Source organism: Perissodus microlepis, chromosome 19 (genome assembly GCF_051167445.1).
Source record: "Perissodus microlepis isolate ML-2025 ecotype Zambia chromosome 19, ASM5116744v1, whole genome shotgun sequence".
NCBI classification, from domain to species: domain Eukaryota; kingdom Metazoa; phylum Chordata; class Actinopteri; order Cichliformes; family Cichlidae; genus Perissodus; species Perissodus microlepis.
The window spans coordinates 28,859,748-28,887,502 of record NC_140479.1 but is presented as its reverse complement, the minus strand read 5'-3'; the positions used below and the strand labels follow the sequence as shown (position 1 = coordinate 28,887,502).

Below are 27,755 nucleotides of genomic sequence, written 5' to 3'. Positions count from 1 at the left end.
ACTCGTTCAGTCCTTCTTAGTTTCCAGCTTCCATCTGCTCACCACACACATCCTTACAAGCCTCACTGGGTCTCACAGACCATAGTCAAGAAGCGAAACAACTTTCAAGTTGTGTGTCTGACAGAATAAGAAGACAAATTCTAAAACAACAAATGTCTGCAAGGAAGTGTGTAAACGTCAGTTTACTATTCTGTAAGGGAAACATTTGCAGCGATATGCTCTGCTAACTACCCGAATGTAAGGAAACAGTGTTTGCATTTGATTTTCTTCTTAAAAAATATTTTTGAGAATGATTCAAGACACAGGACACACAAATAAGCAGCTTCAGACGTGCTGGCTATGCCGTTAAAAGCCTCTTCTGACCAACTGTGAATGTGTGTGTCCTTCCATTCGGTGTGAAATTGGACTCAGATGATGTACTCAGCCTTAGATCATGTTTTGGAAAGGTTAACTTAAGTTTGTGGTTTCTGTACAAACACACCACACTGCTGCATTTGTGTCTCTGGAGGGACAGACGTCCACTCGCTAAAAGCTCAAAAGGAGCGTGGCTGTCAGGTTATCAATAGCAGGCCTGTGCCGTGTCCACTGCCGAAAAGAGCAGAATGAGGTTTTCTGAGAAAAATCAGACTTTTGGTATTTCATAGAAAAAAACATTTATTAATAATTTATTAATTATTAACCCAGAGTACTGTCTGTTCAGAATTGTGAAACATTAGCACGCACAAATTGAAAAAGGTTGAACAGAAAGCTACAAGGACACTTTAATTAATTTAATAGATATAAACATTCATGTAGCCTTTAAATTCAGCCAGATCATGGGGTCATTAAAGCCTGCGCTTTTTAAAAGATCTCCTCCCACCCCCACACACATCAGAATCAAGTATTAACCAGATGGTTTGAATCAGACTGCTGGAGCAACTCTACACTCTTAACATCAATCCTTCCATGTTTTGAGCATATTTGAGGTGCTTTTTTCAGTAGTAGCTGCAGCTATTTAGAAAATACACTGAGGGCGAGCAGTTTGTGTGTTGTGTGCAATGTGCTGAAAATACTGTTGCAATTACTGTATTTGCGCCCCTTCTGATTTCTTAATTTTTTTGCATGTTTGTCAAACTTACGTGTTTCAGCTCATCAAACAAATTTTCATGTTAGACAGAAATAACCTGAGTAAATACAGAATATAGTTGTAAAATGAGGATTTCATTTATTTTAAAGTTTTTTAAAAGTTATATATATGACCTATGTGGCCCTATGCAAAAAGGGTAAATGACCATTAACCATAATAGCTCGTTGTGTCACTTTTTCCAGCAAGAAGTGCAATCATGCATTTCTTATATCTAGTCATGATCTTTTAAGTTGCTATGGGGGAATATTTGCCTGCTCTTCTTTGCAGAATTGTTTAGATTCAGTCACGAGGGTTTTCGAGCATGAACGGCCCGTGTAAGGTCACACAAGCTAGAGAATCTCAATCTGGTTTAAATCTGGACTTTTCCAAAACCTTAATTTTGTTTTGTTTTTTGAGCCAATCAGAGGTGGACTTGCTGGTATCGAGTGTGCTTGAGCTTCAGGGCAGGAAGTCATTGCCAAAAATTCTCCTTCATTATTTTCTGTTTGACAGTAGAATTCATTGTCCCATCAATTACAGCAAGTCCACGTCCTGAAGCAACAGAGCAACAAAGCAGCCCCAGACCATCACACTACCACCACCATGTTTGGCTGTTTTTATGAAATACTGCGTTAGTTTTATGTCAGATGTAGCAGGACTCAAACCTTCCAAAATGATCAACTTCTTTTTCATCAGTCCACAGAATATCTCCCCAAAAGTCTTTGAGATCATCAAGATGTTTTTTGGGGAAATGTGAGACGAACCTTTGTGTTCTTTTTGGTCAGCAGTGGTTTTTGTATTGGACGCCATTTTCGCCCAGTTTCTTTCATATTGTTGAACCATGAGCACTGATCTTAACGGAGTAAAGGCCAGCAGTTCTTTAGATGTCGTTCTGGGTTCTTTTGTGAACTTCTCCTGAAAGAGTCGTTGATGTGCTTTTGGAGTAAAGTTGTAAGGCCAGCCACTCCTGGGGAGGTTCACCACTTTTCCAAGTTTTCTCAATTTGTAAATAAGGACTCTCACTGTGGTTTCTCAAAGCATTTGAAATAGTTTTGTAACCCTTTCCACTGATTAACAGATGTCAATGACTCGGTTTCTCAGCTGTTTCTTCAGTTCGTGGCATAATGTTTTTCTTTTTTTGAGATCTTTTAAGCTACATCACTTTGTCAGACAAGTTCTTTTTAGGGAGTTTTGGATTCATCAGGTCTGGTAAAGAGACCAGTGTGAGGATAGTGGTTACTCTCAGTTAAATCATGATTTAAAAAGGGGTGAAAATGTGAGAAATATGGAAAAAGAACTAAGAAATCACGGAGAGGGTTAGTACTTTTTCATTACACTGCATTGGGGCACCCAGAGACTCTTCAAGGAATCGGGGTTAAAATTCTGGGGTCACCTTTTTATACCAATCAATGAAACCATATTAGAGTGGGAGCTGATCTAACTAAGAAAGAGGGGTGGACTTTTTCAAAAAATACTTCAAAGAGTTAAATCTCTGTCTGAATTGACATAAAGGAATATTTGGTAATTACAGCACAAACAGACTTTTTTCCCAGTGAAAAACGAGTTGTAGAAATCAGTACAACTCTGATATCTGTGTTGTGTTTTCTCTCTGTGTTTTCTTAAATGTAGAAGTATATAATAAGGAGCAGAGGAATGGTTTATTTGAAGAGTTTCAGTCAGGTTTCAGAGCTCATCACAGCACAGAAACAGCTTTAGTGAAGGTTACAAATGATCTTCTTATGGCCTCTGACAGTGGACTCATCTCTGTGCTTGTCCTGCTAGACCTCAGTGCAGCGGTCGATACTGTCGACCATAATATCCTATTAGAGCGATTAGAACATGCTGTAGGTATTACAGGTACTGCACTGCAGTGGTTTGTATCATATCTATCTAATAGACTCCAATTTGTGCATGTAAATGGAGAGTCCTCTTCACACACTGAGGTTAATTATGGAGTTCCACAGGGTTCAGTGCTAGGACCGATTCTGTTTACATTATACATGCTTCCCTTAGGCAGCATCATTAGAAGACATAGCATACATTTACACTGCTATGCCGATGACACCCAGCTCTATCTGTCCATGAAGCCAGATAACACACACCAATTAGTTAAACTGCAGGAATGTCTTAAAGACATAAAGACCTGGATGGCCGCTAACTTTCTGCTTCTTAATTCAGATAAAACTGAGGTTATTGTACTCGGCCCTGAAAATCTTAGAAATATGGTATCTAACCAGATTCTTACTCTGGATGGCATTACCTTGGCCTCCAGTAACGCTGTGAGGAACCTTGGAGTCATTTTTGACCAGGACATGTCCTTCAACGCACATATTAAACAAATATGTAAGACTGCTTTCTTCCATTTGTGCAACATCTCTAAAATTAGAAATATCCTGTCTCAGAGTGACGCTGAAAAACTAGTTCATGCATTTATTACTTCCAGGCTGGACTACTGTAATTCATTATTATTAGGATGTCCAAAAAACTCACTGAAAAGCCTTCAGCTAATCCAAAATGCTGCAGCAAGAGTCCTGACAGGGACTAGAAGGAGAGAGCAGATTTCTCCTGTTTTGGCTTCCCTTCATTGGCTTCCTGTTAAATCCAGAATTGAATTCAAAATCCTGCTCCTCACATACAAGGTCTTAAATAATCAGGCCCCATCTTATCTTAATGACCTTGTAGTACCATATCACCCTATTAGAGCACTTCGCTCTCGCTCTGCAGGCCTACTTGTTGTTCCTAGAGTATTTAAAAGTAGAATGGGAGGCAGAGCCTTCAGTTTTCAGGCCCCTCTTCTGTGGAACCAGCTTCCAGTTTGGATTCGGGAGACAGACACTATCTCTACTTTTAAGATTAGGCTTCAAACTTTCCTTTTTGCTAAAGCATATAGTTAGGGCTGGACCAGGTGACCCTGAATCCTCCCTTAGTTATGCTGCAATAGACGTAGGCTGCCGGGGGATTCCCATGATGCATTGAGTTTTTCCTTTCCAGTCACCTTTCTCACTCACTATGTATTAATAGACCTCTCTGCATTGAATCATATCTGTTATTAACCTCTGTCTCTCTTCCACAGCATGTCTTTATCCTGTTTTCCTTCTCTCACCCCAACCAATCACAGCAGATGGCCCCGCCCCTCCCTGAGCCTGGTTCTGCCGGAGGTTTCTTCCTGTTAAAAGGGAGTTTTTCCTTCCCACTGTCGCCAAAGTGCTTGCTCATAGGGGGTCATATGATTGTTGGGTTTTTCTCTGTATCTATGAAGCGCCTTGAGGCGACTTTTGTTGTGATTTGGCGCTATATAAATAAAATTGAATTGAATTGAATAATAACTGTCTTGCACCTTCCTTTATATGCAGCTGAAATAATGGATAAATCAAGATGCAAGCAGCAGTTAGCGTTCAGCCTCCTGCTTGGGTTGTGGTTGCCTTACTGTTTAACTCAAACTACACCGTCAAACACCGCCACGTCAAAGCCCACACCGACACCATCCCCATCCCCATCCCCCCGGCCCGAAAGACTAAAGGTCAGACTGTCCGGATATCCTCGAAAACACAACGAGGGACGGATAGAGCTGTTCTACAAGGGAGAGTGGGGAACCATCTGTGATGACGACTTCACAATAGCTAACGCCCACGTACTTTGCCACCACCTGGGCTTCGTCTCAGCCACAGGATGGACCCACAGTGCTAAATATGGCAAAGGCCAAGGTAAGGGTGGCTTCAGCCATGAGTGTGTCTAATTTCAGCATTCAGTTAAATATACTGTGTGATCATCCATTTGTGTTTTACATGATGTAACACACATAAGGGTGTTCAGAAAAGTAGTTGTTTCCAACAACATTATGTGCTAACATAAAATTTAGTTTGTCTAGACTCCCCAGTGTGAAGCACTTGAAGATAATACTTACATATAAAGTTAAACCCAGTATTATACTATTAATATTTAGTGAAATAATTCTTGCTCAAGCAGAAAGTATCTCAGGAACCACAGGGTTGGACTGGGTCATCGTCCTCCACGTTACCCGTACTGACTTTGGTGATCCAGACTATTAAGCATGAGATTGATGTCTTTAGCTTTTTGTGTAATGTGTTGAAAATGATTGAGTAGAATCGTTTTTTATTACCATTTGCAGGGCTTCCCAACTTTTTTTGAATTGGGGTTGTATTTTTGTTCACCTCAGTGACTACTACCTAAATTGTAGTAACTGTGAAACGCCTTTACTTTTTAGGAAGTGCATTAGGACAATTTTTTGTAGTCCTACACAATAAAAAAACAGTATGTTTCCAGATGTTTATGAATAAATATTTGTAAAAATAATAACATTCCCATCACCTCTAGCTGTACTTAGGTTTTTGGAACTAATTAAGTTGCCATGCTAACATTCCATCAACATGTTAGCATTGCCTTTGTGTGTAAGTAATGACGTCAATGTTAGCATTTAGATCGACCTTAGAAAGCCGCTGTGTCTAGCCTTAAAGAGTCTTGTAGTGATTTTAATACAACTATAACCACCGAAATCGTAAGTGCAGCTGCAAACGTTTTTTCCTAGACCACCAGTGTTGCAAACAAGTGCTACTTCCAGGTTTGGGTTTATTGCTTTCTCCCTCCTGGGAAGTGTGGTGGAGTTTCCCTAACAGTCTGTCGCCTGCGTAGGAAAAATCTGGCTGGACAACGTGCAGTGTCACGGAGGTGAGAAGAGCATCGAATTCTGCAAGTCCCGTGGCTGGGGCAACAGCGACTGCACTCACGATGAAGATGCCGGAGTTGTCTGCAAAGATGAGAGGATACCCGGCTTCGTGGACTCGAATGTTATTGATGTAAGTTGCCGAAACATATTTAAGAGAGATTAAGTTAGAGCCGATTAAGAAGCCGTCGCTTGTTCATAAACAATCCTTTTTCTTCACAGTTTATAGACTTGATATATAAGGACTACACACATGGAAGAAATCTAACGCCTCTGTGCAGCTCCACCTGTGACTAGTACACATGGTGCTGATTAGCTCTTTTTCTATAACGTGTCTAACCTGCTGAAAGCAAAAGCTTCTACAAGTGTATACTCCTGAGGTAAAATTGTAATAAACTTAGCAGCTACAGTCAGTTATAGCCGGGCAAAACACTTGTTTTGTTGTTGATCCAGTAAATTCCTGGCTATGATGCTTTCGTAGGCTTGAGGGTAAAGTAGTTTAATTTGACCATTCATCTAGGTTTCTGTAGTTTTGTAGTTTTAAAAGCGTTTTGTACCAATTGCCAGTGAAACTCATCTGCATTTTGAAAAAATGGATGTTACCAGTTCATTTATGAGTTTCTGTACTTGAGGCAGGACTTCTGCGTCTAACACCTCGCCTTATGTTATGCAGAATACATGAATGTCAAGCTCAAAGTTAAACCACGCCCTCATTTAATAAATAAAGATGTGCAACTCAGAGCCTCTCAGGACACACACATAGGTGGGTTGCCGGCTGAGATTTTTTTCCAGTCGGTCTCTGTCTTTGATGTTGTTTGCATAACTGAATGGTCCCAGGTGAACAAGGTTTTTCTGGTGACTCTTCTCCACAGACTGAATGAGCAGATGACACAGGAAGATTGCATTAAAAATAAAAAGCTTCATAGTAATAAGTGAGTGGATTTTCAGATACATGACAATCTTCCCTCTTTTTCTTTGTTGCTGTGAGTGAGGGTTGCTTAAATGTGGCATCCAGACTTTAATCTACGACCAGAGCCAGATTTTTCTTTTCCAAATAAACAGCAGCGGAAGTGAGTCAGTGCATCGCTGGCAATCGGAGTCACGTTTACCACTCGTGAGCTGTTAGTGAGAGCACGAGACCTGAAAAATACTGTCCGGTACAGACGTGAGTCAGTGTGTAGTCTGGTCCTCTCATGCAGGACAAGTTTCATAAATAGTTTAGCTTTCATCCATATAATTTAGCTCCAAGAGCAACTTGTGATCTTGTATAAATAAATATATTTGTTATTTATTCCTGTTCTGCAAGGCACAAGTTGATGAGAACAAAGTAGAGGAGGTGCGACTCAGGCCAGTGGTTGGCGTGGCCAAAAAGAAGCTGCCCATCACGGAAGGTGTGGTAGAGGTGAAATACAAAGATGGCTGGGCACAGATCTGCGATGTAGGCTGGACAGCCAAAAACACCCGCGTGGTCTGTGGCATGCTGGGGTTCCCTCATGAGAGGAAGGTCAACAAAAACTTCTACAGGTAAGTGAATTGCATCAGGTTATGAGGCTGTTCATGTATATCATAATAATCTTCAACTAATCTCGAGAAAGACATTTGTTTTGTTGCCAAGACTCCGATGAGACGATCACATGTCTGTATAGTAAATGTGAAGCTTGACCTAGACGCTTGTTTCAGTTCTTCCACCTTTGTTACTTTCATCTACTTTCGGTCTTTATGTTAAAGGCTGCTGCCAGTAGCTTCATGTTTAAGACCAAGACAGAGTAGAGGAAATAATTGTTTGATTTTCTGCTGAATTCGTAAGTTTGCTCACTACCAATGAAATGAACGGGCTCTATTTTGATGGTATTTTCATTTTAACAGAGAGAGGCAGGATATCAACCACAAATCCAGAAAAAATACATTACATAAAAGTCCTACATGTTTAGGTTAATGAGTGAAATAAGTATTTGATCCTCTTCAAGCAGCCAATATTCTTTCTCCCATAGATTGTCTTTGTGCCCATGCAGCACACAGATTTCAATCAATCAATCATTGAATTACAGATCTGAACTTGGCATATGTATGAAGCACCTGTCCATCAGTTCCTTCAATTCCAACCTCTTCACCACCAAGAGAGGAGGCATTGGTGTTCTCACAGTCACTGAGAACACCATTGGTAATACGCTGTGCTGTAATAATTGAAATCTTGGCCTGACCGCAAGGCACATGCAGAGGCCTATCTTAAGCTTGCCAGAGAACATCTAAATGATTCAGAGAAGGCTTGGGAGAAAGTGCTGCTATCAGAAGAAAACAAAACTGATCCCTTGGGCAACAACTCAGCCTTCTATGTTTGGAGGAAGAGAAATGCCGAGTATAACCCAAAGAACACCATCCTCACAGGATGCACGGAGGTGCAAACATGCTTTTGGGGTTGATTCAGGATGACTCCAGTGCATTGAGGGATCAGTGGATGGAGATATGTACTGTAATATCTTGGATGAGAACCTCCTTCCCTCAGCCAGAACCCTAAAGATAGGTAGTGGATGGGTTTTCCAGCATGACAGTGAACCAAAATGAAGAAGAACCACATTAAGGTCAAAGAATGTCTCAAGACCTCAGTCCTATAGAAAATCTGTGGAGTCATGAAACCTAAAGGATTTAGAGAGCTTCTGTGAAAAGGACTGGGACAAAATCCCTCATGAGATTGCTGTTCTTACCAACAAAGGCTACCCCACCATGTACTAAGTGATGTTTTGCTTGGGAATCAAATTCTTGTTTCAAATCATTTTACGACCTTTATTTAATGTGTTTTTTCTGGACTTTTGGTTGATATTCTGCCTCTCTCCATTAAAATGAAACTACCATAAAAATGAGAGATTGCTCATTTTCAAGTGAACAATGTCACAAATTCAACAGGGTATCAAATAATTACTTCCCCCACTGTATGAATCTCAAACTCCCTAAAATAAGAAGACGTATACTTCTTAAAATACCAAACTCTTCTTTTAAATTGATAGGAAAGAGAAACCAATTGCACAGCCTATAAAAATGTATTCAGTTATAGCGGACTTTCTTTTTCCAAGTTTATTTCTCAGTGCCAGCAGTGGGAATCCGGCTGCTTGTAAACAACGACTCTAACTTGCTCTTTCCCTCATTCACTTGGGATATTTGCAGCAGCCTCTCTGACATTATTCCCACACTTTTAGTGTGTAAACCAAAGTGGCAACAGTTTGACCAAACCTCAAGCGAGATCTTAATCTGTGTACAGTAAAGAGCAGACATTATAGTGACTGCTGTTTACTGTGGCTGTGACAGGGAATGCGTGTAGACTTCCCCTGCCAACACTGCATGTGCTGTCTGCAGCACAGCTCGTGTGAGGAAAGCTTCAGCATTTTGTATGAGCATCTGATTGTTCAGAGGATGTTTTTGTTGTTCTTTGGACAGACTGCAAAGCTGAAAAACCTCTTGGGCTGTACTCAGTACTTTGCAAAGGAAGTTGAAGTGACTGTTAACTGTGTGCATGAATGGAAACCACAGTCCAATTTGTGTTGGCACAACAATTACCAGTTAAGATTTCACCTGGAGTGTTGATGTCTTATGATTGCAATAGGAAAACATAACCTATCTTATGATTTTTATGTTTTGCTTCCAACGTCATATATCAAGCCAAATTTCGGGCCTTTCTTTTTGTTTTAAAACTATGTAGACTGGATAGAGCAGACCCTGCTGTGTTATATGAGAACAGTGATTCCCTCCAGAGCGACTGCAGACATTCCTGGCTGCACTCCATTCAAGGAGGTTTTATTCGTCCCCTGCAGACGGTTCACAGTAGTACGAGGGGAAATGTGTGTTTTCTCTCAGACACGTGTGAAGGCTGAGGCTTTGGGGGGAGGTTTGGAGTCAGAGAAAGGGGGTCTGGGTAAGATAATGAACAGACTACCAGGACATGAAATGAGTCACAATGTTCATCTTTTTGGTGATATTTTATAGAACAAAGAGCTTCCAGTAGTCATACTTCACTACTTAAAAATACCTTGAGTTGTGTGTAGTCATAAACAATGTGGCAACAAAGCTGAGGCTATAACTGAGCGTTAGATTAGATCAGCAAAGTAAAACTCAGCCTCTGGTCCAAGCTCATAACAGCTGGTCCAACTCACATTAACTGTTGGCTTAGCTACCACCTTTCTACATTTCCAATTGGAAAATCTCAAACTCCTCCTTTCATGCTGACCTAATCAGTGCTACGTGTGATGTCACTGATACCTGATCTGTTTTGCTGAGGCAGTCTGCAAGCTATTCAAGTACCCAGTAGTCTTTATATGCTGTACAGAGCTTTGCAAACCAGTCTCTATATGTTGCAGCTGTAACTGTCAAAAAAAACCCTGCTCTTCCCCTTGTGGTGAACTTTGCTGTGACTCCATTTCCTGTTTAAGCCAAATTTTAAACTGATTAGTATTAGACTTGCCACATCAGGCTACGCGCTGTTTTGAGGCCCTGCATGCAAGGACATCTCCAAAGCCTCTGCACTGGTTGGTTCCTGGCCATGAGTGTGGAAGCGTGTGGAAGTCAAAATACAGGAGATTACCATCAAATATAAATAACTGCAATCACTAATAAGTAATAAATTCCTTTCTCAGTAGTAATCCTTACTAAAATGGATTTTTGAAGCCGGCGCTGATTCTGATTTATAGGGAGTAAAAAAACCCTAAAAAAGCAAACATAAATTACATTATGCAGTTCGCAAACTCATTTTATTACTTATTCTAAAGCCTCTGCGTTACAGCAGCCACACAGCTGTGATGCATGCTCTGCCACATGTGCTGCACATGGTGCTAAGTATTGCAAAAAGTGCAGTCAGCAACGCTCGGCTGGACAAACTAAATAACCACAACCTCAAGCTTTTTTCCCCTGCGTTATCTTTTTGTACGGTCACATGTAGAGTAACACATCTGTGACAGGCCAAGGCTGTTTTATCACTCAAGCTATGAAATATAACTGCGCTATATTAGTCAATAACCAATACTGTGTTGATGACTTGCTTACTGAGGATGTCCATTGCACTGCTGAATTCTCAACGGTTAGAGTTGCTTTCAGCTGTTATCACACATGTGCGTATTGTGTATGTATGTGTACTTACAGAATGCTAGAACTGTTACTCACCACTGTCTCTCCACTAGCTTAACTAAATGTGTGTATTGACCAAAGACAGCCTGTGTATGCGTTAGTGTGAATGTGTGCGGCCAGTTGAATTGTGTGCTTGGATGTCGTTTCTCTCCTGCATGTGATGGAATTTGGCTGTCTCACTGTTACAGACGTCTGAAAAAGCGAGCAGCTGAGAAGGTCTCCAGGCCAAAGGTTAATGTTTCAGCCGGTGGAAGGTACACTGTCATGGGAAAATCCACTGTCCATGTCTGTCTGCACTCTTGTTTACTGTAGTTTTGGTAGTGGGTTTCCAGTTGGAGTAGAAAATAACCACTCAGTGCCTGCTTTTTAGATAGTTGTCCCTTCCCCTCTCTAATCTCATATTATTATGTTGTGTGGAGCATATGAAGGGGTTGTGGTACATTGTGCTAAGGTACTTTTCTTCCCATTTCTGTCTTTTAACATGACTACTGACAGCACAGATTGAGAATGATACCTAAGTCAAAGCATATTACTTAAATTTTATATATTTATATCATCAGCACAAACCCATTCTTACTAAAATTCTTAGCATTCCACAGTATTAATAACAAAACACATAATGAATCTTTTGATGATACAGATGTTGTCAATCTGTGCAGTGTCAGAGGCCTGTTTGTTTTAATGCATTAGTCCTTCTAATCTAATGCAACAGCTGGAAATCCCATTCTTCATTATGGCATGCTTTTTGGAGGAGGTCAGCAACTTTTCATCCTGGGTTCTTAAACTGAAGCAGTCGCAGACATTTGACTGCAGAGTTCATATAACCGAAAGTGACCTGCATCTGGTAGAATCTGCAAATAATTTACAGTGTTTGTTTTATCCAGTTCATCCTGTTTTATCCTGGTATGTGAGAAGTCGCACCACAGATGTTTTTGGACGTGTTACATGATACTTTTTGGTGTCCTGAGGTTAAACTTTTGCTCCTGAGGAAAATGAATTATTACAGTGAATAGCTAAGCTTAACAGATAAATGTGGTGTGAAGGAATATACCTTAAATCAGCGGTCTCCAACCTTTTTTGCACCACGGACCGGTTTATGTCCGACAATATTTTCACAGACCAGCCTTTAAGGTGTTGCGGATAAATACAACAAAATAAAACTAGTACCGGTACCAAAAAAAGAGAAGATTTACTCATAACACACGGGAAAAGACCCAGGGAAACTGAGTTAATGATAAAAACGATAAAAAAATAACACAAAAAACTGATTAAAAACCCTTGAAACCATAAATTTCACACCTGAGCCTCAACTCTCGTGGCCCGGAACCAAACGACTCCGTGGCGTGGGCGTTGGGGACCTTAAATGACCATGCTGGTTTTTTTTTCTTCAAGTCAGCTAATCCCTCAAAACGATCAGAATAAATAAATTTGTCCTTTTCCAGTTTGTGGGTTTCAATGCCAAAGCTTGAAATAGATTTTTTTTCCAGTCATTGTGTTGTAGATTTTTTGGGATTGTTGTCCCAACACATGACCCAGTTTTGACCAACCTTTAACTGACTTTATAATACGTTGGTATACAGAGGATCTCATGAACCTAATGACTGCTCAGGTCCTGTGGCTGCAAAAAAGTCCAAATCATCACCTTCACCACTGTGCTTGACAGTAGGTATGAGACGCTTGTGCTGATATGCTGTGGTTGGTTTTTGCCAAACATGGCAAACATGGCGCATCGTGGCCAGACATTTCCACTGTGGTCTGATCTGTCCAAAGGACTAGCAACCTGCCCCAGCTTCTGCTTTTATAGAGACTTTTATACTCGCTGATTATCAGTTAATCAAGTACCTTTGATTAGCACCACCTGGAAGCTGCGTGCTCTTATTTCACATTGAAGCAGTGAGGGTGTACTTATTAGTTTGGCAATCAAGCAACATTGAAATACTCTTTTTTTCTGGTTAAAACAATACATTTACAATTTGCAGATTCTATTTGATTCAGTTCTTGACATTTGAAGTTTTTGGGATAAGTAAGAAACTCTTTGACATTTAACAGAAAAATCCATCAACACAAAGCACAGATCACCCTTACCCACAGACCCTGTATGGACTGTCATGTGACCTTTAACCATTAGACCTGCAGGAAACTGACACATCTGCTTTTTGTTTGCAGCCCATCCACACATAAAGCAATGCCATACCATATAAAAAAAACCCCTTAAAGTTCACACTGACATAAAAGTACATCAATCACAGTAGCTTAGTTTGTACTAACCATGTGTCAGTGATCGTGTTAAACATGTGATACACTTTATGGCCCAAAGCATATGGACATACCAACTGTATCACTATTTATTCTGTTCCTGGCCACCATCGTCACACCAACTGTATACAAAGGAAAGGAGAAATCTGAGTATGCTTTTGTCCATAAAGTGTATCTACTTATGTCAATGCTAAGTAAATCTGTCGGGTCTCTGCCCTAATGGCCAACATTGTATGTTGTTGTGTTTTGTTTTCAGTCTATTTTTGTTGAAATTTTGTTGTAATTCACCTAAGAAGGATGTGCTTGGTTCAACTAGCCTGTGGGCTTTTTGTGCATTTTTACTCTGCATTACATCAGTAAAACAGTGTTTTATAACTGTGTAACGACAGTTGCTTAGCCTCTACGTTGAATATGGCCCATCCTTTTGAAGAGCGTATCTGTACTAACACACTATAATGCATTACGCAGTCTTTGTTACAATGATTTTTCACTTTGTCACATCACTTTCTTCACCAAACTGTGCACTCTAACCCATCTTTACCTTGCAGGCAGACACCCAAAGCTAAAGCTATCAATAAGTCTAAACAGAGCAGCCCTGGCAAAAGGTAATCTGAGAATGAACAACGAAGTGGGGAAATTCAACCTGTCTGCAAAGACCAACACACATGCTAATAAAGTCAGCCAGATTAGCCTAAAAGCAGCCAAAATATTGAATTTTCCCCTCTTCAAAAATAGAAAAACTGTCTAAACCAGATTCATTCTCTCCAGTATGACAACCTGTCCCATGCATGTGAATACTTATAGAGAATAACTCTGACATACTGACATGAAAAAAAAATGAAGTAGAATCAACAAAATTTTGAATATTGAAATTGTCATAGATGTGTGTGTGTGTGTACCGTATATGTGATTGTGTTGTTGAATGTCCAAAGATTTGTTATTATAAAGAGCATTTTGGTGTTGAAAAACTGATGAAATAGCTCAAGCTTTTGTCACATAGAGTCAGGTAGTCTGCGTAGCTTAGCACAAAGACTAAAAAATAGCAGGCTCTGATCTGTTCTCTGTGCTCTGAATCTATAATCGAGTGAATCAGTAGAAAAATGCAAATGTAAAAACCATTTGCTATTTTATAAAAGGTTACCTGACTTTTTTTCTCAGCCAAGCAGAGACCTTTGCCAAGATTTTATTTAAGTTTGTGCACGTTTAAGTTTCCTGTTGGTGGTCTTTATTGCTACACTAACCAACTACAGCTATATATTGTATATGGATTATACATCCTCTTGTAAAATTTTCAGCAGGACAGAGTAATGAATATTTTCCAAAATGTGACATCTTTGTTAACCCAAGTGATAATCATAATCTTTATTTGTGTGTTTAAAACAAACCACACCAACATTTCTTATTATTGCGTGTGTGTGTGTGTGTGAGATATATATATATATATATATATATATATATATATATATATTTTTTTTTTTTTTTTTTTTTTTTCTGTGTACCATAAATACAACCAGGGTATTGATTCGCTCAGTATTTCACTCACCACAGTCCCTGCCCGTGCTTCTGCTCCCTCCAGGTTGTATTTGGAACGTCAGAAGAACAACTTCCATCTTCACTCTGTGGCATGTACGGGTACAGAGGTCCATCTGGCCGCCTGTCCGCTGGAATTCAACAAGCCAAACGCCACATCCTCCTGCGCGGGTGGCATGCCGGCTGTCATTAGCTGCATGCCGGGGCCGCTGTTCATGCAAAACAGCGGTTTGAAAAAGAAACTGAAAATTTCGGTAAAGTATTTTTTTGTGAAGTGATCACAGATATGTGCTGGTATAGTTGAATAACGTGAAGTGTCTCTTTGTTGTTTAGACCAATGTGAGGCTGAAGGGAGGCGCCAAGGTAGGCGAGGGTCGGGTCGAGGTGCTGAAAGACAACGTGTGGGGGACTGTGTGCGACGACCGCTGGAATCTGCTGTCGGCCAGCGTTGTCTGCAGGGAGCTCGGCTTTGGCAGCACCAAGGAGGCTCTCACCGGTGCCCGCATGGGTCAAGGTCAGGAATAATTAAAAAGTTTGTACAATGGTGATCTTTGGCTCCTCCAATCTGCATGTCAGAGTATCCTTGAGTAGGATACTGAGACTCAAGCTGCCCCCTATGCATTCATCAGAGTGTGAGTGTGTGAATGTTAGTAAAAAGTAAAAAGTGCCTGTTTGAATGTGTGTGACTGGGTGAATGAGGCTTGTAGTAAGAAAGTGCTTTAGATGGCTCAAATTTAACAGAAAAGTACCAGTGCATATCTAAAAGTTAACTGATCTGGTTCCACATATAGAAATCTAACTCAACTGAAGAGGTTATTTATAGAGAAATGTTTGTACATGTTTGTAGACTTTGATCATTGAGTGGATTCTGTTTGAGGGGTTTTTTTTGCATTAAATCTCTTTGAAGCCATCACCTGAGGCAGGATGTGTTTATAACTGTCTTCAGAGAGGACTTCAGTAGCCAGCTGTCCGTCTCTGGCCTTCTAATCTCTCAGGTCATCGCTTCAACCTGCAGAACTGATAATCTGCCTTTAACATTCCTACACGGATTCCTCATTTGAAGCTTTTTGAAAAAGTAAAGGAATGCTACACTTGTAGAAAGATAAAACTGAAGGAATGGCAGACATGAGAGACAGAGCTATAAATGTATTGTGCATTTTCTGATGAAGTCATTACAATAATGGGCCTTTCATAGTGTGTTTTATCCATTAATTCTCCTACTGAGTGCCCCATTCATTAAATAGCTGTTTTTTAAATGTGTTTGTGATTCCTAAGTGGTGGTCAGGCACTTTTAGAGCAGAAAAGTATTTTTTTTCCAGCTGGGCTATGGATCATTTCATGTGACGACGAGGCAGTCAGTTTTATAAGGCCAGCTTGTGTCTGAGCCACCTGGGCTCCACATGAGCAACAAGAATGACTTTTTCTGCCAAGGTGTAGAAGACATTACATAGAGTCAAAGATGTGTGTACACTGAAGACATATAGAAATATAATCTATGACAATATATGCATAGATTATGGTGAGTTGTGTTGTTAAATAACAATTGTAATCATTTTTGTAGCTAAACTCCCTGGTCTGCACTTTGTCCATTTCCTTGGCTTGTAGGAAAAATATTAAAGTTGTTGAAATTTGGCTGAAAAGCTGATCTGCTTCCAAAAGCCTCACTGAAGGCTTAGAGCAGGCAGGTTGGGAATCCTGAATGAAGCAGTTTTTTGTGTATGTGTGTGAAGAAATGCATGTCCTTGTGAACAAATTGCGCCTTTGTTAGGTCGTTTAAGGTGCAGAATTTCGAAGAATTTTCTAAAACCAATCCACACACACAACAGCTGCACATAGATAATACAATTAGTTTCTTGCAACTTTAGAAAGAACACACCCGTCACACCTGCTCTCAGAAATGCTGGGTGCGGATGTCTGCTGTAGTTTGTGTATATTATGATATCTACCACAGAAGAAGTTGGCGAAGGAGGCTCGTCAGATAATTTTTCTGTACCTGGGCTGTCTTCCAGAAAGCAGGTTTAGTCAAAACCTTGAATTCATTAACCCTGAGATGCGATAAACTCTGGATTTTCCATTCCAGACAGAAAAGCAACACAAACTCTGGGTTCATTTCTGAAATCTTGCTCTTCTCACTGGCACGTGTTCCTTAGCATGCCTTGAGTTTAGTTTTCAGCTTTTAAGACACAGGGTGTCCTTTACATGATCAATGTTTATTTGTTTATTTATAAGGAACCACATTAGCTTCCACAACAGTGGTTGCTAGTCTTCATGGGGCCCAAACCATCAAATACAATCAAATAAAATATTACACAATAAAGTGGATACCAAATATCCACATAATTTGGCTCTTACATCCACAGTAAGGTTTTACAATTGTGAAAATATAAGCATATAAATATCAATAACACCAAAACAAAATACACAAATTTCCATACCAAATGACATTGCCCTCTTACAGTATTTACAATGAATTAAAAGCTGCCTAATTAGGCTTTTAAGTGATTTCTAAAATTATGAATAGAAGCCAATTCTCTAATTGCATAAAAAAGATGCTCTAAATATAACAGAGTTTTTCAAAAAGTTGCTTTTAACTCGAGGAGTTACTAAATTGCGGCTTGTTGAAAATCGTGTACTACGATTATGTATTTCATCTGGATGCTGCAACTGAGTAGAAAAAAATATGGTGTGTTTAACAGTATTGCTTTCTTTAAAAATACAAGTAAGCCATAGTATCATTTAGCTTGTACAGAAAGCCAAGAAAGTTTATCATGCATTTTATCAATATTTGTACAGTATGAACACCTTAACACTAATCTGGCCGCCTTGTTCTGGACTAACTGAAGTCTGTTCAGATCTGTCTTATTAGCTGCTGACCAAATGATTGAACAGTACTCTAGATTAGATAATACTAGTGCATTAATGACATTTTTCATAATTGAAGAAGTAATATAAAAGGAGCATTTCCTGGCCATAGCTATGCCCTGCCCCATTTTCTTAATAACAGAGTCGATGGGCTGAGACCATGAAAGGTGGTGGTTTATGGTAACACCAAGTAATTTAATCTGGGTGACCTGTTCTAATACCGATCCAGCTATGGAAAGATTTAGTTGTGGGCTGTTGACTAAGCGTCCTCTACTTCCTATTAACGTAGGTTTGGATTTGGATACGTTTAAAATCCTGTTGTTTTTACTGATCCAGTCAAACACGTTCAGCAAATCTTGTTGTAATATGCTTGTCAATTCAGAGTTGCCACTGTCTGAATAAAACATGGTAGAATCATCAGCATACATTACAAGATGAGATTTATCCAGGACATACAGCAGATCATTTGTGAAAACTGAATAGAGAAGTGGACCGAGGCAGCTGCCCTGGGGTAGACCACAGTTCATTTCACAGCCCCAGAGAAATAACCATTATAATAAACCTTTTGCCTTCTTCCAGACAAATAACTTTCCATCCAGCACAAAGCAGCTGGTGAAAATCCATAACATTTTAGTTTGTCTATCAAAAGATCATGATTTATCAAATCAAATGCAGCACTAAAGTCCAAGAATACCACCCCAACCAAGTTCCCATCATCTAGATGTTTATACCAGTTATCTGTCATATGAATGTGAAGACAAATTGATTTGTTTAAATAACTATTTTTATCTGAACAGCACTCTAGCTTTAAAATATTACATGCAGCAGACGTTTTCTCAGTCTGCCTCTGTTGGAGGTGATGTTGGTAGCACCAGCTCTGGAATCTTTTAAAGCCTATATTATCAAAAGTATTCACTTACCCATCCAAATCATTGAATTCAGTTGTTTCAAACACTTCCATGGCCACAGGTATGTAAAATCAAGCATGTAGACATGCAGCTTTGCTACTAAATATTCCACAGTCAGCTGTTGGTAGTATTGTAACAAAGTGGAAGCGATTGGGAACAACAGCAACTCAGGTACATAAAATCAAAGAGCGGATTCAGCAGATGCTGAGGTGCATAGAGTGCAGAGATCACCAACTTTCTGCAGAGTCAATCACTACAGACCTCCAAACTTCATGTGGCCTTCAGATTACCTTAAGAACAGAAGATGGAGAGCTTTATAGAATAGGTTTCCATGGCTGCATCAAGCCTTATATCAGCAAGCAGAATTCAAAGCATCAGATGCAGTGGTGTAAAGCATGTTGCCACTGAATTCTAGAGCAGTGGAGACATGTTTCTGGACGAATCACGCTTCGCCATCTGGCAACTCAATGTACGAGTCTGTGTTTGGTGGTTGCCAGGAGAACCATACTTGTCTGACTGCACTGTACCAAATATAAAGTTTGGTGATGGGGGATTATGGTGTGGGGTTGTTTTTCAGGAGTTGGGCTCAGTCCCTTAGCTCCAGTGAAAGCTAGACTGGATAGAGGCTTCAAATGGCAAAACTGCTGTGGGATAAGCACCTTCCAAATATATTTTATGCCACTTCTTTCATTAAATTTATTCCGATCAGCTGCTGTGGATCCAGAGCGGGGTTACACTCGGACATTGTCAGTCATGCTTCCTGGAACAGACCTTTGCTGTGTGTTCAGACTCCTGTCAGACCACCACCTGGCTCAGCGAGTCCAAGAAACATTCCTGAACGTCACTGAAGTCGGAAACGAGTGCGGCTGAAGGAATTCCTTTCACAGAAATTACGCATCACAATCACCTCATGGTGCCATGACTTGCAGAGACAGAGTGAGAGTTTAGAGAGTAAATATGAAGCAGGGTGGTGCTGACCGATGTTAAAAAGTGAGCTCGGTATTCGTTTCAGTGCTGCATACAGTTTGGAAGCCATGCAAAAAGAGACCTTTTAATTCTGCATATTGTAGCATATCAAGTATATTAAAATAACCACCATAAAATCCAAAGACTACAATTTCAGTACTGCTAGTTTGGGGTGCTTCTTCATCTTTATTGGCTGAGCTTCTCAAAACCAGATTGAGCCTTTTGAAAGGTCCAAAAAGCAGTCGTGACCTGGATTGTACTAAATCGGATTAAACTCCTAATTAACTGCCTTGGGGCTCAGTGATTACTGCAGTTGCCGCCACATACAGCTTAAAGATCTTGTACCATTTAAAACTTTTGTGAAACCCTCAGTTTTTGTCAAAAAATGTTTTCAGATAAGGTTTCCCCATAATTAATTACAACATCCATAACTGAAATCTATTTTGTCAGAAGCTCTAAATGTGTTGTGTTTCCAAGCTCTTAAATACTGTAGGATGTGTCTCATCATTTTGCCTTGAAAGACTATCAAAAGTAACTTCAAAGTTGTCAGTGCATCTGTCTGTCTGCTTGTCCAGGAATGGGTCCGATCTACATGAATGAGGTGAAGTGCCTCGGGCAGGAGAGGTCCATCTGGGACTGCCCCGTTAAAAACATCACATCAGAGAACTGCCAGCACTCAGAGGACGCTGCTGTTCGCTGCAACGTGCCTTACATGGGCCTCGAGACCTCGGTCAGACCTGAACTTTCTCACTAAAATGTTTCATTTAAAAGTTGTTAATTTGAGAAATTTTTGTTGTTTTATATGGAATTCATAGCAAATAGACTTACTTTTCTAAACAGGCTGAATGATTCGAATGTTTAGATTGTTTCTATCCTCTACAGGGGGGATAGGAAAGAAGTTAAATATTGTCTTATTTCACACTGTTTATTTTAGTATCTTTTCTGGCCTTCAGTAGAAGCTGCTTTAGTCGTCTTTGTGCACAAAAATGTGAGATTTAGAGCTAACAGTAAGAACAATCTCACATCTGTTCTCAACCAATAATCCTTCGGTACTGTTGTCACAAAAAAGCTCATTGGCCAAATCCTCAGTTTGAGTTTTACATTTGTCTGCTTTGAATGAGTTTCCTTGTTGAGTTGCTGAAAAAGCAAATCAAAATGTTTTTAAAAAAATCTAAATTCAGTTTGAAAAAGCTTTTTCTGACAGCAGTGACCTCTTCTGAAACCCGAGTATTTCTGGTTACACTTCCCCTTGTGTAGATACACACAGACGGCGGGCTAAAACCTCCTGAAATTAGATACTATCATCAAAATAAACCTTCTGAAAATGTAATCTCATTAATTATCATCTGTAGTTAAACATGTATCGATTTTTCATAAAGTAGCCTGTAATATTTTTGACATAATTAGAGGTTGTTCACAAGAGAAAACCCGTCTCTTTGTGCATCTACACTTTGCTTTGTGGTTCCTAACCCCTTGGTCCCGCACAGATCCGAATCACAGGAGGACGAACCCGCTATGAGGGCCGTGTCGAGGTGCTGACCTCAGACCCTAATGGGACACAGAGCTGGGGTCTGATCTGTGGTGAAAACTGGAGCACCAAGGAGGCCATGGTGGCCTGTAGGCAACTGGGCTTGGGCTACGCTAACCAGGGCCTGCAAGTAGGTTATTAACACCACCAAGGACAACATTCTGCAACAGAGTAAACTGTTGTCTTTTTTGGTACATATATATCATATGGAAATATAATATACTGTCATGTACACCCAATGGCCTTTCATTTTAGTTTGTTTTTAAGGCTTCAGTGTTGTTAAAAGTGAAGAAACTCCTTGTTTAGACGACTGTATCTGCAGTTGACTGTATTCAAGGCAACAGTGTACTCAAATAGACAGAATCTAAGACTGGGGAGTGTTCACGCCATAGATTTTGCCTCACATGAGCCTGGTGCATTTAAAATGTGGTCTGCAACGGTGGATTCTGTGGTAGCAGATTTAGATTTGAAATCATACAATCAATTCATACAAGTCTTCTATTGGACTACTGATCTATGGTTGCTGTCATTTAAGTACTAGTCCATTATTTTTGTAATTGTATCACCAAAATCATCCTTAACTGCTTGAATCAGTCAGGATGGATACATAGAAAAAATCCTGTTTCTTCTCATGTGGTAGTTTTCCATTGCCTTCTTACGTTCTGATGAAACTCAAAGTTTTAGCTGTGTAGGCCATGTTGCCTAAGAGGACAGGAGACTTTCCATTTTCTTCCGGGCACCAATACTCTGTCGCCTTAAAGACAGTAGTGTAGTAAACTCCAGATGCCGACATCCTCGAAAAAGTTGCAGCTGTTTTTCTGTTTCTGAGATGCTGAATCCAGCTTCTCTGGCAGTAGCTGCAGGGGCACGTTTACCGGCACGTAATCATGAAGCACTCAGCTCATCACAGGCACACGCACCACAGAGTGCAATAAATGAAACGGCCACTGAGTGTGCAGCTTTTTTTTTTCTTTTGGTGCATAAATGCTCAAATATATAACGTTTTTAGTAATGACTAACGTAGACTTAAATTGTTGCAGTATATGTTTTAAGAATATATTTGAGCATGCATTCATGAACATGTGACAGCATATTATAATTTACATATGGGTAGATGTTTCTTTCTCTGTCTGGGGGAATAAAAAACAACCCACTTTCGTGCAAGTGAAGCTTCTAATCTGACCCAAAACCGCTCGCCACCAAAGTGATGTGGTGACCTCATGTGGAAACCATGTCGATGTTTTCGTCGCCTAGAAAAGACTAACCAAACTGCTGCTTCGACAACACACTTTCTACTGCGGGAGGACTGGATATGAACATTGACAGGTTTAGCTTAGACAGTTCAGAGACAGGACAGGAAGTGTGTCCCCTCACTGACTCCCAGCAGGAAAACTCTGCAGATCCGGATAGTGGGCGGCCGGAGCAGTTATGAGGGCCGGGTGGAGGTTCAGGTTGGGTCCAAGTGGGGCACAGTGTGCAGCACAGGCTGGACCACAAAGGAAGCCATGGTGGTTTGCAGGCAGCTAGGGCTCGGCTACTCCATGCATGCCATCACTGTAAGTAGGAATGAAGACTTAAATCACACATGAACAAAACATGCACAGAAGTAATGATAGCACAGACTGTGATATCGCTGATGTGATATTCAGGATTGCAGTAGAAGCACTATTAAGTTGAAGAAACATAGATTTGAATTACAAGTATGTTGTGTTTTAGATTTCTTACTATAAACTATTGTCTTTTTTTCTGTAAAAACTGAGGAAAGCTCACAGGAAAACTGACCAAAAACCCCCCAAATTGCTGAATTTAACTGACAGCATTTAGAAAATTCTAAAAGCTAGTGAAGCTTTTCAGACCCTCATATTTGTCACAGTGACTGATATAAAGTGAACATTTCAAACATACAAAAAACTATTTGTAAGAAATATGTAGAAGTTCAAAATTGAACTTTGCAGAATCCAATTTTTGTAAACAATATTGCTTAAAAATGTTATTCTAGGTAGATCATAGTTATTGGTGCAACAGAATTTGAATCCCAGTTCATTGCTGATATTTTGAAGCCAAGCAGAAAACCAAGCAAAATGTGCAGATGTGCAACCTCACTGGCTAAAGTATAAAAAATGGCTAGAGCGGACAAGGATGTGCACAATTACAAGGATGTGCTATTGAATTTTCCACTACAGGCAGATTTCTACTTTGATCACTAGAGAGTGACTGTTGCATGTTATATTTAAGGGTTCGATTAGGCTATTGTTGCCTGAGGTTGAGAAGCCTTGCAGAAAGACTATTGAGTCTCTTAGCATCTGAACAAAGTGGTCATAAAGTCAGCATTACACTGTGTCCTCATTCAGGAGCCAAAAATGAGTCATGAACATCTGTTTTTCAGAACGTAATAGCGCACTGAACTCTCTGCAGCAGTCTGTGAAGGATTTTGTCCTGATCGACGCACCGTGTTTTTTGTTTTTTTTTGTCTTTGCACGTGTGCCTGTTTTGTTATATCTCTTTAAGGAAACCTGGTACTGGGACAGCAGTAATGTGACAGACATGGTGATGAGCGGTGTGAAGTGCATGGGAAATGAGATGGCTCTGAGTCAGTGCCAGTACCACAAAACTGTCAGCTGCCAGAGAGCGGCAGCAAAGTTTGCAGCGGGAGTAATCTGCTCAGAGAGTGAGTGACACGGAGACAAACAAAAGCTTTGATTGTTCATATTTATGTAAATCTGCAGCAAGATTAAACTTCTGCTGTGTATTACCACAAAAAGAATGAGGACTAAATCTCAATCCTAACCCTCCTTCTCTATCCAGCGGCCTCTGACCTCGTCCTGAATGCCTCTCTGGTTGAGCAGACAGTTTATATCGAGGATCGCCCTCTGCACATGCTCTACTGCGCTGCAGAGGAGGACTGCCTGTCTAAATCAGCTGCGAAGGCCAACTGGCCATACGGACACCGCCGCTTGCTCCGCTTCTCCTCTCAGATCCACAACATCGGCCGCGCTGACTTCAAGCCAAAAGCTGGACGGCACTCGTGGGTGTGGCACGCCTGTCACGGGTAAGAAACCAGGTCTATTATGAAAACAATAACCTCAATATGTGATTAAAGAATTAAAGGTTAAACCCCGAATAGTGATTTACATTTCAATCAAAATAAGTTTGTGGAAGTTTAATTTTTTTTTATTATAGCAAAAATTTCAGAAGGTCTCTGACTCTCAAAGTCTCAGTGGAAAGACAAAGGAAGAAACTTTTGTTTAGGTTCACTTTGTTAAGGTCTCATCCTGTTAAAAGGGAGTTCTTCCTCCTCACAGTCGCCAATTTCTCACTCATATGAGATCATGTGTTGTTGGGGTTTTCCCTACTTATTTTAAGGTCTGGGATTAAAATCAAATTTCTTAAGTTGATCTGGATTTATTTGAAAAAAGAAAAGAAAAAATATTTATAACACGTCAGGTGATCCACACATACTGATAAATCAGTTTTGGGAGTATCTTCCTGTTCCCAAAATCGTGTTAAAACAAAATTCACCATTGAAGCAGAAAAGTAGGTATGAATAAAATGACCAAATGAACATAGGAGATAACTATGTTTATTATTATTTCATTTAAAAAGGACTAGAGTCTAGTATAACTCCAGTCTATGTGTGTTTTTGTTTAGTCTGTGAGAAACAAAAAATGTGCTCAGACTGGCTGAAAGAAAGTAGGAAGGGCTGCTTATGTCTGCTATTCAGATAACAGCAGAGGACCAATTGTGTTTATCCAGTAACATGACTGGTATGAACTGACTGAGTGTTTAGACTTTGGGGATAAGTGTTCACAGGTCATATATTTGAGGCGTTAGTATATCTATTAAAAACATGTCCTAGTATTGCATTGTTAGAATGAGCATCAAACTAATGCACTTCCTGTGTTATCTTTGGTTTTTATCATTTTGCCAAATATTCCTCTAAATTCCTGTAAAGTCATCCTGTTATCACCATGTAGATTCCAGATATAAGCAAATACCATCACGGACATCAGTGTGTGGTCAGTCATCAAAAGAGAAATACAGGATATAAAAGATAACATTTACTTCTTTTTTTATTAAATACAGCCACTACCACAGTATGGATATATTTACCCACTATGATTTGCTGAATGCCAACGGTACCAAAGTGGCAGAGGGACACAAAGCCAGTTTCTGTCTGGAGGACACAGACTGTCAAGAAGGTCAGAATGATGATTTCCTTTTAATGAATTTATTATCAAATAAACATGAGCAGAAAATTCCCTAACGACCTTTTTGCATTGCTGCTAGTCTTTCAAACATATCTCACTGAATCTGTCTCTTCTTCTGGGACATTAAGGCATTTCTAAACGATACGAGTGCGCCAATTTTGGCGATCAGGGCATCACCGTGGGCTGCTGGGATTTGTACCGTCATGACATTGACTGCCAGTGGATTGACATCACAGACATCAAACCTGGAAATTACATTATGCAGGTGAGACTGTGGGACTCAGTGTGTAGAAACCTGTTTGAGAGAGTTATAGTGGAAATTCAAAGCACAGAACCCCAAAAATGGTGACGTTCAGATTGGTTTTACCCACATGAGGCCAGTTTCAGAGCTCTTTGGCAGATTCATATATATATTTCAGTGCTAGTAAAGGCAAACAAGGATAGATGGTGCTTTGATTGATTGTACTTCAGCTGCCGTCTTTCAGTTTATCGTGCTAATACTGGAGCTTCAGTAAGCCAGCAGATCTATTACCACTGCACTTATACCTGTTAGAAACAAATTGCCATAATCAACAACAAAACATTGCCATGGCAACACGGCTATGTCTTCTTCAGAATTTAATTGTAGTACAAAGAGTTGATTGAACAAAGTGTGACAATCTCTATAAATGGAGATGTTTTGACTCTTTGCCTATCTTGAGCCAAATGTGAGGCCATCTGTTCAACAACTTAACACTTGGCCAAAACTGAGTCATGGAACAATGATCGCAAGCACAGCAGCAAATCTGCAGCAGAATGGTTGACAAAGAAAAGAAGTCAACACTTCAACCTGACTGAGATGCTGTGGTGTCACCTTAAGAGTGCTGTGCATGCGATTCAATAAAATGAAACAATGCTGCAGAGAAGAGTGGGCCAAAATTCCTCCACAACAACGTGAGAGGCTGATAAAGTCACAGATTATTGCTTCATGTTATTGTTGCTAAATGGTTTCTACAAGCTACTGAATCATGGGGTATACTTAGCTTTTTACCTTTGTTTTTTGCAGGACTGAATCTCAGTGTTTCTCTGCAGGAAATAAAAAAGTACTTCATTTTTTAAAGAGCTCCACACATAATAACACCTACAGGGTAGATTAAGAAAGTTGATCTCCATAGTTTTCTTTTTTATTTCTCTGAAAGTCCCGTTTTCAGGTCCAGGGAATAAAGTACATCATCACTCATCTTCACTGTGATAAGGTGGATACAGCAGTGTTTAGTGTGGGGAACTCTTCTCTTTAACTTCTCTTATACTCAAAAAAAATTCTGCTACAGAGAAAAAAAATCTGAATCGTCTTTAGCGTAACGATGGCTAAGTGGCATGCCCACTACCATCCAGCTTAGGTTTGCTTTAAAGGACAGAATTGCAGACAGTTTCAGTTCTTTCAAACCAGAGTGCTTGCATTGGATTTTGTCATCACCCTGTGGTCTCATTCTGCATTTTCGTGTGCTTAGTATACTTAGTTTTGGGTCATACAGCTTGTCTGATCATAAAACCAACAGAGTAAGAATAGTTTATTTAATACTTCTCCTCTGTTCAGGTTGTAATCAATCCAAACTATGAAGTGGCTGAGAGCGACTTCACCAACAACGCCATGAAGTGCAACTGCAAGTACGATGGACATCGGATCTGGTTCCACAACTGCCACATTGGTAAGCAGTGGAAAGCAGTAAGACTACCAGATAATGATAATGATAATAAAATGTACTCTTATTGGCATCTCTGACCACCTTTACTGATTATTTGATCTCCCTGCAGGGGATGCATTGAGCGAGGAGGCAGAGAGGAGATTTGAGAAATATCCCGGACAGCTGAATAACAAGATTTCTTAATCACCAGTAACTTCCCAGCAACTTAGAAACCAAAGCGGGAATAAAGATACACCTCACTAACTCAGAAAGAAAGACACAAACCTTTTGTCTTCAGGTGCTAAAACGGATCCCCGCCACATATCTCTAGATTTGTAGTCACTGAAGCAGCGAGCATGTGCTCTACGTGTGAATTATTTTACTTGAATATTCAAGTGGTAATTTTTCGTGTAGTCTGAGGTGAGTGCGTGCTATATTTTTACTGCAAATTAAAATTTTATAAAGTCAGTGAGACAGTCTCCTGTGTATGATCGACCTTTTATATTCTGTTCCGTTTATGAGTTATGACTGGGTTTTTTACTTTTTTTTAATCACCATAAAGAGAAAAGCTTCAATGTTTTGCAGATATATATATATATACAGAGATGCTTTTAAACCGCTTGTTTAAGTAATAACATCTGCCTTCGTGTTTACAGTATTTTGTGAATGTATTTATTGCCAACATGGAGGTACTAAAGAATCATTCTGGGTCAACAGCAGTATTTGGACCAGTTTGAAGCCATCGTTAGCTTTAGTGCACACACGTACTTTAATAATCTTTGAGAGATTAATGGGCAAAGGCCAAAGAAAGCTACAGTTACAGTTAGATTTGTTGTATTTACTCTGATGTAATCACACCTGCTGCACCAAATAAAACATAGAAAAACCTCCTGAGACTCGTTTGACCGGGAATGATTCACTGCAACAATACTGAAGCT

General features: G+C 39.9%; 1 protein-coding gene across 3 annotated transcripts in view; it reads left to right on the top strand.

Moving 5' to 3' along the window:
- The window catches only part of loxl3b (lysyl oxidase-like 3b), a 32,944-nt gene extending 5,233 nt beyond the window's left edge, over positions 1-27,711 (top strand). The window contains exons 2-15 of one of the 3 annotated variants that reach the window (XM_084915737.1): positions 4,459-4,809; positions 5,756-5,919; positions 7,093-7,310; positions 11,084-11,149; positions 14,728-14,935; positions 15,015-15,195; positions 19,993-20,147; positions 22,346-22,501; positions 23,454-23,613; positions 23,751-23,994; positions 25,029-25,144; positions 25,282-25,418; positions 26,730-26,841; positions 26,948-27,711. In XM_084915737.1, the coding sequence (XP_084771863.1) occupies positions 4,467-4,809; positions 5,756-5,919; positions 7,093-7,310; positions 11,084-11,149; positions 14,728-14,935; positions 15,015-15,195; positions 19,993-20,147; positions 22,346-22,501; positions 23,454-23,613; positions 23,751-23,994; positions 25,029-25,144; positions 25,282-25,418; positions 26,730-26,841; positions 26,948-27,021 (2,334 nt within the window). In that variant the 5' untranslated portion in view covers positions 4,459-4,466 and the 3' untranslated portion in view covers positions 27,022-27,711. Of the gene's footprint in view, positions 1-4,458; positions 4,810-5,755; positions 5,920-7,092; positions 7,311-11,083; positions 11,150-14,727; positions 14,936-15,014; positions 15,196-19,992; positions 20,148-20,904; positions 21,076-22,345; positions 22,502-23,453; positions 23,614-23,750; positions 23,995-25,028; positions 25,145-25,281; positions 25,419-26,729; positions 26,842-26,947 lie in introns of all 3 variants that reach the window. The other 2 variants (XM_084915736.1, XM_084915738.1) reach the window with 2 other exon arrangements.
- Positions 27,712-27,755: the final 44 nt, after the last annotated feature.